At 37.5% G+C, this 10,176-nt stretch overlaps 1 protein-coding gene across 1 annotated transcript in view; it reads left to right on the forward strand.

The window, feature by feature from the left end:
- LOC103606626 (ATP-binding cassette sub-family A member 3-like) overlaps positions 1-10,176 on the forward strand; it is an 86,126-nt gene that overhangs the window by 56,734 nt on the left and 19,216 nt on the right. The window contains exons 15-16 of the mRNA XM_008591189.1: positions 7,060-7,185; positions 7,411-7,605. Coding sequence (XP_008589411.1) covers positions 7,060-7,185; positions 7,411-7,605 — 321 coding nt within the window. The remainder of the gene's footprint in view (positions 1-7,059; positions 7,186-7,410; positions 7,606-10,176) is intronic.

Consider the following 10,176-nt stretch of genomic DNA (forward strand, 5'->3'; position numbering starts at 1 on the left):
TCCATTATTTGGCTTTTGTAAATAGAGCTGTGATAAACATGAGGGTGCAGGTATTCCTTCGACATGATGATTTCCATTCCTTTGGGTATACATCCAGTAGGGGATTGCTGGGTCATATGGGAGTTCTATCTGTAGTTGTTTGAGAAAACTCCATACTGTTTTTTGATAATGGCTGCACTAATTTACAGTCCCACCAACAGTGCTCTCCTTTTCTAATGTAAGCACTTAAAGGTAAACATTCCCTATAAGCATTGCTCTAGCTATGCCCTAAAGTTTTTATTTATTATTTATTTTTAATTGACAAATAGCAACTGTGTTCTTATAGTGTGTGAAATAATGTCTTGATATATGTATACATGGTAAAATGGCTAAATCAAGCTTATTCACATATTCATTACCTCATGTATTTATCTTTCTTTTGTGGTGGAACATTTCAAATCTACTCTCAGGACTTTAAAAACTTTTTAATTGACAAATAATTGTATATGTTTGTGGGGTAAAATGTGATGTTTGAAATATGTTTACATTGTGGAATAATTAAATCAAGGTAATTAACAAATATATCACCTCACATTAATTTTTTGTAGTGAAAACAATTAAAATTTTTTAGCAATTTTGAAATATACAATGTATTATTATTTATTATAGTCACCATACTGTGCAATAGATTCAAAACCTTATTCCTCCCATCTAGCTGAAACATTGTACCCTTGGATGAACATCTCTCCTTCCCCATCTACCCCTTCAACAAGCCTGTGGTAACCACCATTCTACTCTCTGCTTGTGAATTTGACTTTTTTAGATTCCACATACACATGAGATCATGCAATATTTGTCTTTCTGTGCCTGGCTTCTTACACTTCACATAATGTCCTCCAGGTTCATTCATATTGTCACAAATGACAAAATTTCCTGCTTTTATAAGGGTGGATAGTATTATTCCATTTTGTACATGTGCCACATTTTCTTAATCCATTTATCTGGTGATGGACACCTAGGCTGCTTTCATATCTTAGCTATTGTGAACATGCTGATCAGCATACTGATTTCACTTCCTCTGGATATATACCCAGAAGTGGAATTGTTGGATCATGTGGTATTTCCATTTTTAGTTTTCTGAGAAACTTCCATACTGTTTTCCATAATGGCTGTATTAATTTACATTACCAGCAACAGTGCACAAAGGTGCCCTTTTCTCCACACCCTTAACAACACTCATTACCTTTTGTCTTTTCATAATAGCCATTCTAACAAGTGTCAGGCATCTCATTGTGGTTTTAATTTGCATTTCCTTGATGATTAGTGATATTGAGCATTCTTTTTATATGTCTGTTGGCCATTTATATGTGTTTGCTTGTGTGGGTTTTTTGGTTTTGCTTTGAGAAATGTCTATTCAGGTCCTTCGCACATTTTTTAAATTATGGGTTTTTTTCCTTGCTATTGAGTTGAGTTCTTTATATTATGAATATTAACTCCTTATCAGATGTATATTTGCAAATATATTCTCCCAACTCATAAGTTGTCTCTTCACTCTATTAATAGTTTCCTCTGCTGTGCAGAAGCTTTTTAGTTTTATGCAAATCCCACTTGTCTATTTTTGCTTTTGCTGCCCATGTTTTTCAGATCATATACAAAAAATCCTTGCCCAGAGCAACATCAAAGAGCTCTTCTATGTTTTCCTCTAGTAGTTTTACAGTTTAATTAATTAAGTCTTTAATCCATTTTTGAGTTGATTTTTTTATATGGGGTGAGATAAGGATCCAAATTTTTTCTTTTGCATGTGAATATCCAGTTTTTGAAACAGCGTTTACTGGAGAAACTGTCCTTTCTGCATTGTGTGTTCTCTGCACCTTTGCTAAAGATCAGCCAACCTTTAATGCATGGATTTATTTCTGGGCTCTCTATTCTGATCCATTAGTCTATATTCTGCTTTTGTGCCGGTACCCACTGCTTGTATTACTATAGCTTTGTAGTCGAATTTATGATCAACTAGTGTGATGGTGGAGCTTTGTTCTTTTTCACTCAAGATTGCTTTGGCTGTTCAGTCTTTTGTGGTTTCATATAAATGTAAGGATTGTTTTTCTGTGAAAAAGACCATTGGAATTTTGATAGAAATGGTATTGATTCTTTTGATCAATTTGGATAATATGAATATTTTAACAATATTACTTTTCCAATCTATTAAAATGGGCTATTTTTCCATTTATTTGTGCCTTCAAAATATTTCATTGTTGTTTTATATTTTTCAGTACACAGACCTTTCACCACTTTGGTTAAATTTATTCCTAAGTATTTCTTTTTGTGCAATTGTGAATGAGATTATTTTCTTGATTTTGGTGGGGGGGGAAAGGTAGTTATTAGAACAGAAATACTACTAATTTTGGTATGTTAATTTTGTATTCTGCAAAGTTACTGAATTAGTTTATTAGTTCTAAGAATTTTTCATACCATCCCCCAGCTACTTATTGCAGAGGCTATGTTCTGGGTGCGTGCCGTTGAGATTTGAGGGACATTTTCTTCCGCCCAGCCCCTACTCATGCGGTGGGACTCTGCGTTGGGCATAGTGTGCTACACTAGGTCTTGAGCCCTAGCTCATTCATAGGGCAGAGGTATCATACTGGGAGAGGCAAGCCATGAAGACCAGAGACTACTATCCTCCACTGAGCATCCAGCTCCTGAAGCAGAGAAACATACCAGTGTCCCACCTCTGGACCAATGGCTCAGCGATTATGCCCAGGGGGTAGAGTTGGGCTGTAAAACAGAACTCCTCTCCTCTCCCCAAAGTAATTAACTTTATTCAAAACTGAGTATTACGAAGTTAAAGCCTAAGGATGCTCTAAAAAAAAATGTAGGTTTTGGTAGAAAGCAATTAAGAGATAACTGATAGCTCCATTAGAGATATAAATTAAGCCATAGGCTAGCTGGTTTACCAGAGAGAACGGGGGGAAAACAGCTAATAAAGAGCCCTCCTGGGATGAGAACAAACCTTAAACACATACTCCATATTATTTCTACAAAGGAGCCCAATTTCCTTTTTTTTGTCTTTTTTCGTGACCGGCAACAGGATCGCAACCCTCGGTGTTGCGCCCGCACCTCACTCAGCCAGTGAGCGGCCGGTCTGTATGTGGGATCCGAACCCTCGGTGGGAGCGCCGCCACGCTCCCAAGCGGCGCACTGAAGCAGTGCGCCACCGGGCCAGCCCAAAGGAGCCCAATTTAATTAAACCATTCTTTCAATGCCCTAGGACATTGTTGAAAAAAGTCCAGAAATCATCCAGTATTTGGTCAAGTTTTGTATGGTCATGGAAAGAGAGAGAGTCAAAAAAAAGCCCTGCAAAAACGACTTGTCATCCAGGGTGACTGTACTCGTGTCCAGGTCTGCACCCACTGAGGGACAACATCAGAAACATTATACTGGAAGGGGAATAGACTTTCCTAAAACAGCCCAGCCAGTTACTAAACAATAAAATAGAAAGATACATTAGAGCTTGATTGGAAGCTGAGAGAAAATGAAGCCCCGGGTTCGTGGCTGCACATGCTTGGATTAAAATTCTGTCACACTGGGATGGGCGGAGGGAGAAAGGGAGTGGGTCATGATTTAAATGCCATAGGATTTCACTGTTCTTAACAAGTGTAATATATTTTCTTGAATAAATTTTACTTTTTTATATATAATAACAATTGCAATCAACTTTAATTATAGCTTATATTTGATGTATATTAAAAATAGGTACATGGCCGGCCCGGTGGCACACTGCTACAGTGCGCCGCTTGGGAGCGCGGTGGTGCTCCCGCCGAGGGTTCGGATCCCACATACAGACCGGTTCCCGCTCACTGGCTGAGCGAGGGGCGGGCGCAGCACCGAGGGTTGCGATCCCGTTGCCGGTCCCGGTCCGGTACGGGCGCAACACTGAGGGTTGTGGTCCATTGCCGGACATGAAAAAAGACAAAAAGGAAAAAAAAATAGGTACAGATTATACAGATAGAGAATTAAGATTTGGTAAGCATGGTTAAGCAATTTGACCAAAAACAAATTATTTGTGAGCAAGCACAGATAAAGTCATTCTGACACTAGAGTTTACCTTCTAAGCCTCCTCCATCCAAAGTGTATACTTGAAAGAAATGTGGAAAAACAGATATATCTATTACAATTACAGAATTATCCATGTAAGCTAACCCTATAGGAAAATACTCAATTTGATTTTCAATGTGTTGTTTAAAAAGTTCTACCCCTTGAGAAGTGTATTGCTTTATGCAACAAAAGGCACTATCTCATTGAGTGAAATGAGCAGAGCATAGAGGGATAAATACCGCATGTGCTCACTCATAAGTGGGAGCTAATAGAGAAAGACGGAAGGAAAGAAAGACCACAGTGGTGCGTTGGACTTGCAGAGGGAGACAACATACCTTGGGATGCAAAGTGGAATTGTGGGGAAAGAGGGAGGGAGAGGGAGGTCGGGGACAATTGGGTGGGGGACATGGGGTACAATCGCAATTTGTGGTAATGGGCACGCTGCCAGTATGGATCTGGCCTTCACATCTTGGGCATGAGGGGTGACAATCAGCTTTGTATCTCATGAATATTCATAACCAATAAATAAAAGGCACTATCTCATGAATGAATTTGATGTTATGCATCACCAAGTGGCACACAAGACACACACCTATAACTAAATATAATAGGTATGACAAGTTAAAAGAAAAAACTTCAACATAGTCACCATAAATTTAAAAAAACAGGGGAGGGGATGCCAAAGTATTTATCTTCATCTAACATAGCATTGCCCAAAGAAAATTAAAGTGAAATTTATAAGAACTAACTTTATGAATTACTTCCTGTGTACCAAGCACCGTTTTAAATGTTTTGTTTGTATTAATTCATTTAATCCCTCAAATAATCCTAAAGGTTATTATTACCTCCTTTTTTCCACAGAAGGTGACTGAGGTACAAAATGGTTTTAAAAATGCCCAAGTCCAACAACCTAAACCAGATTTCAAGCCCAGGTGTGACTCTAGAGCTCCTGCTCTTATCTTATTGATTCTGTCATCATAATTATTATTAAGAAGTGCCATTATTGAAGTTTTCAATCTCAAAAGCTCTGCTAAATTTTATTTATTTTTTTGAATAAATTTTTCTTCACTTTCTGCATGCCCTTAGCATCATTTCTAAAGGCTTTAAGTAGTTTTACTTTCAAATATTTTTTTTCCCAGTATCACTGGGTCACAGGTTCACAGTGCCATTCTCTCACACCATCATTCTGAAAATCTCAAAAATTTTATGGATGAAGTCTTACTGACTTTTTCTCTCTCCCCCATAAAAGGAAGAGTTCATTCTTCTTTAGTCTTTCAGTATGTTGGCCATATTGTGATTGTAACAAATCATATTTGATTAATCTCAGTTGTGGCTTCAGTTTTTCATGAGGAATCTGATTCTGGAAAAAAAAAATAGGCTATGTAATTCTAATTAAACTGTGGAAAACAACAATCAATGTGTTCTGAAATGACTGGACAATACTGTCTGGAAAACTGCCAAATTTCTGTTCTAACATCTTAGAATCAGTTTTCTGAGTCATTTGGTCTAGTCAAGATGACTAAGACATTCATATCTGTAACATTTATCTTGAAAATACAGGCCATACGGTCTAGTGAGTTTCTTAGGAAAAGTCAATTTGAGCCTTGCTGATTTTCTTAGCTCCCACTACCTTTTAATCTGGGCAAAAGTTATTTATTATTTCAAATTTATTACTGTATTTTTTAAAAAGCTTCTCTGCTCTCTTAAGATGACGTGTATATTGAGAAGTTAAAATAAAAAATAAATAAATAAATAAATAAAAATAAAATAAAATATTTCATATGTTGAATAACTGAAGCACATTTATAATAGAAGGGGAGAAGCTGAAGAAATAGAGGAAGGAGTGACACATGATGACAGCAGGTGAGTGGGTCCTGATGAGTGGTCTTCACAGAGGAAGGGGTACATGGGGTCTCTCCTAAATATTGTTATCCATAACACTTATTAAATCCCCTTGGGTGATAAGGGTGATGTAAAACAGTCCAGTCCCCAGATGGTGAGGAATGAAGAAAAGGATTAAGTGAATCTGGAGCCAAGTAGCAAAAGCTGACTTGGGAAGCAAAGAGATAATCCACATAAAGTGCCAAATTTAAAAGGAGAGGGGAAATACAGGAAAAACATGAGCGTTTTGCAATGACTGATGCTGAGTTCAGTACAACTGAGGGAACTTATTCAAGCCTCAGAAAATCTCTTCAAATTTGCTAATCTGAAACATCTCATACTTTATGTGACTGGTGATGACATTTTTGCCTATTTAGTCCTTTAAAAGTGTTCTTTATGGGCCGGCCCGGTGGCNTAATTCTAATTAAACTGTGGAAAACAACAATCAATGTGTTCTGAAATGACTGGACAATACTGTCTGGAAAACTGCCAAATTTCTGTTCTAACATCTTAGAATCAGTTTTCTGAGTCATTTGGTCTAGTCAAGATGACTAAGACATTCATATCTGTAACATTTATCTTGAAAATACAGGCCATACGGTCTAGTGAGTTTCTTAGGAAAAGTCAATTTGAGCCTTGCTGATTTTCTTAGCTCCCACTACCTTTTAATCTGGGCAAAAGTTATTTATTATTTCAAATTTATTACTGTATTTTTTAAAAAGCTTCTCTGCTCTCTTAAGATGACTTCCTTCTTAAAGATCCAGTTGATAAAATCATTTCTCTAAATGTTTTAAACTCTTTCTTTCAAAGATTGAAAGTGTACATTGTAGCACATTAATTCACAGTCTTTCTACTATGTCAATACATTTTTCCTCTCCTCTGCTCCTCACCTTCATTTCCCTGATGAACTATTCATTACTCAAAACTTAGTCAAGTTGGACATATGTCAGAGCTGAAGTGATATTTAAGAAGTCTCTTGAAAAGACTGAAAACTTTTGTTTTGACATAGTTAATATTACCTCTTAGTTTAAATTTCACAAAGCTACCCAGTATAGAACAGATGCCTAAAGGGCATTCACCTCTATGATCCTTGTCTTGAAAATGCAGGATATAGTGTCCAAGGAATTATCTGGGCAATCTGAAGATGAAGATGTACAAAATGAAAGAAGGAGAATCATGGGGCATCCTCCCGAGTTGCTGAATTTCACAGTATTTATTAAGGAACTCATAAAGGTAACATCATTCAATGGCCGATATATGCTGGCTTCATCTCTACTTACCAGCATGCCATTGAGGCCAAGGGTTTACTGTGGTTCTTCTGGGTCTGTGTGTATTCTCCCAGTAGAACAGAAGAATTCTTGTGAAACTGTGTGATGTAGTTGTCTATATGGTTTGAGATATTGATTGTATTTGGCCTATAAGTATTCTTTACCAAATTGTGTTTTCTGAATTTTTTAGATTTATTTTAACTGTCCAGTCATTCTGGCTGTGAAAAATATCTCCCTTGCCATCCAAAAGGGGGAGTGTTTTGGACTGCTTGGATTCAATGGAGCTGGAAAAACTAGTACTTTTCAAATTTTGACTGGTGAGAAGAGTGCCACCTCTGGGGATGTGTTCATTGATGGCTTTAGCATCACCAAAAATACGCTAAAGGTAAGATGCTATTACAGTCTAAGATGTGAGAGGCATAATGACTCAGGGGTTCAGGTAACATGCAGATGGCAAGGGATGATAAATGGGAATCATGGTAGGTACTGATAATTGATACTGTTGATGCAGTCAGTGGATTCTGGAAAGAGAAATACATCTTTGAAGAGAGGATGAAGCAATAAGAAAAGAATCAAAAACAAGAGCGTCTTTTGTGTTCTTTGAAACTGTTGAAGTAAAAGGGATGTTTTCTCAACACCACATTTAATATATGGCAGACGAGGTGCTGTAAGGGTGTAAGGACGGCAAGACTGGGCAGAAAGAGAAGATACTTTGCAATTCAGTTGCAAATGAGGCCTTTATCCATCTTGCTGAGATCCCTGAAGCAGAATGAGCTTTAGGGTGGTCCCAAATCAAAGCAAGATTACCATCCTTTGTATTTCTGCACCAGCCAGTCTTTGGCTGCCCATGCCACCTGGGAGAGGGAACATAACCTTGGGAAGAAGCAAAGTGTGGACAGAATTTCAAGAAGAAAAGAATGGTCAAAGGAGTCAAATGCCAGGAAATCTCAGGCAAGGTTAAGCCTGAATAGTGCACATTGGGTTTAGTAATGTGCACATTGGGCTTAGTCTCTCTCTCTTCGTTGATGAGATTGGTAAGCACAATTACACTAGGGTCCGATGGGTGGTCGTAATGGGAGCACGAAAGGTGTGATTCTTTCCTCTGCATTTCACGTAGTCCACTACCATCACATAGTCCACTACCATCACGTAATCAGGAAGACGGAGCTGGGGGATCCTCATGATGTAGGATAAACAGTAGTCTAGGAATCACAAATAAAGCTAAAATGTGGATTATACTCTGAGGAAAGTTATCTGTGAGGCAAAGGGTAGAATTAGAGTTTTCACTCAGGTTGTGAAAAGGAGACAGAAGATATTTCAAAAATCAACTACAGTGTATATTGAGAAGTTAAAATAAAAAATAAATAAATAAATAAATAAAAATAAAATAAAATATTTCATATGTTGAATAACTGAAGCACATTTATAATAGAAGGGGAGAAGCTGAAGAAATAGAGGAAGGAGTGACACATGATGACAGCAGGTGAGTGGGTCCTGATGAGTGGTCTTCACAGAGGAAGGGGTACATGGGGTCTCTCCTAAATATTGTTATCCATAACACTTATTAAATCCCCTTGGGTGATAAGGGTGATGTAAAACAGTCCAGTCCCCAGATGGTGAGGAATGAAGAAAAGGATTAAGTGAATCTGGAGCCAAGTAGCAAAAGCTGACTTGGGAAGCAAAGAGATAATCCACATAAAGTGCCAAATTTAAAAGGAGAGGGGAAATACAGGAAAAACATGAGCGTTTTGTAATGACTGATGCTGAGTTCAGTACAACTGAGGGAACTTATTCAAGCCTCAGAAAATCTCTTCAAATTTGCTAATCTGAAACATCTCATACTTTATGTGACTGGTGATGACATTTTTGCCTATTTAGTCCTTTAAAAGTGTTCTTTATGGGCCGGCCCGGTGGCNAAAAAAAAAAAGTGTTCTTTAACATTGTCTTTTTATTATGGTAAAAATACATAATATAAAACTTACCATTTTAAGTATTTCTGAGTGTTCAATTTAGTGGCATTAAGAACATTCGCATTGTTGTGCACCCGTCACCACTATCTATTTCCAGAACATTTTTATTATTCCCAAACTGAAAATCTTTTTTTAGGAATTTATTTATTTTGTAATTGAAACATACTGATTGCACATATTATGGGGTGCTGAGTTATATGTTAATATGTGTATACAATTTGTAATGATCAAATCAGGGTAGTCAGCAAATTCATCATCACAAAGACTTAGTGTTTCTTGGTGATGAGAACATTTGAGCTCCCTTTACTCCCTGGTAACCACAGTTCTACCTCTGTCACTATGAATTTGACTGTTCTGGTGGGTACCTTATATATGTAAAATAATACAAAATGTGTCCTTTTATGTCTGACATACTTCACCTAGCATAATGCCCTCAAGGTTCACCTATATATAAGAATTTTATTCCATTTTAAGGCTGAGTAAGATTTCATTGTATGAATATACAACATTTTCTTTACCCATTCATTTGTTGATGGACATTTGGGCTGTTCGTACCTTTCACCTGTTATAAATAATGCAGCTAAAACATTAGTATACAAATATCTGTTTGAGTCCCTGCTTTCAATTATTTAGGGCATACGAGGGTACTTCAAAAAGGTGGAAAAATACAGGTGAAAGATAATGCTAATCTTTCCATGAGCTTTTTGAAGTACCCTTGTATACCTGGAAGTGGAATTGCTGTATAGTAATTCTATATATTTTTTTTTTTTGACCGGTAAGGGGATCATAAACCCTGGCTCATTGTTGTCTGCACCACGTTCAGCCAGTGAGTGCACTGGCCACCCCTATATAGGATCCGAACCCACGGCCTCTGCGCTATCAGTGCCACACTCTCCCGAGTGAGCCACGGGGCCAGCCCTATGATTTTTTTTTTTAGGAACTTCCATGTTGTATTCCACAGCAGCTGCACCATTTTGCATTCCCAC

Source organism: Galeopterus variegatus, unplaced genomic scaffold, assembly GCF_000696425.1.
Source record: "Galeopterus variegatus unplaced genomic scaffold, G_variegatus-3.0.2 Scaffold6747, whole genome shotgun sequence".
In the NCBI taxonomy this organism is placed as follows: Eukaryota; Metazoa; Chordata; class Mammalia; order Dermoptera; family Cynocephalidae; genus Galeopterus; species Galeopterus variegatus.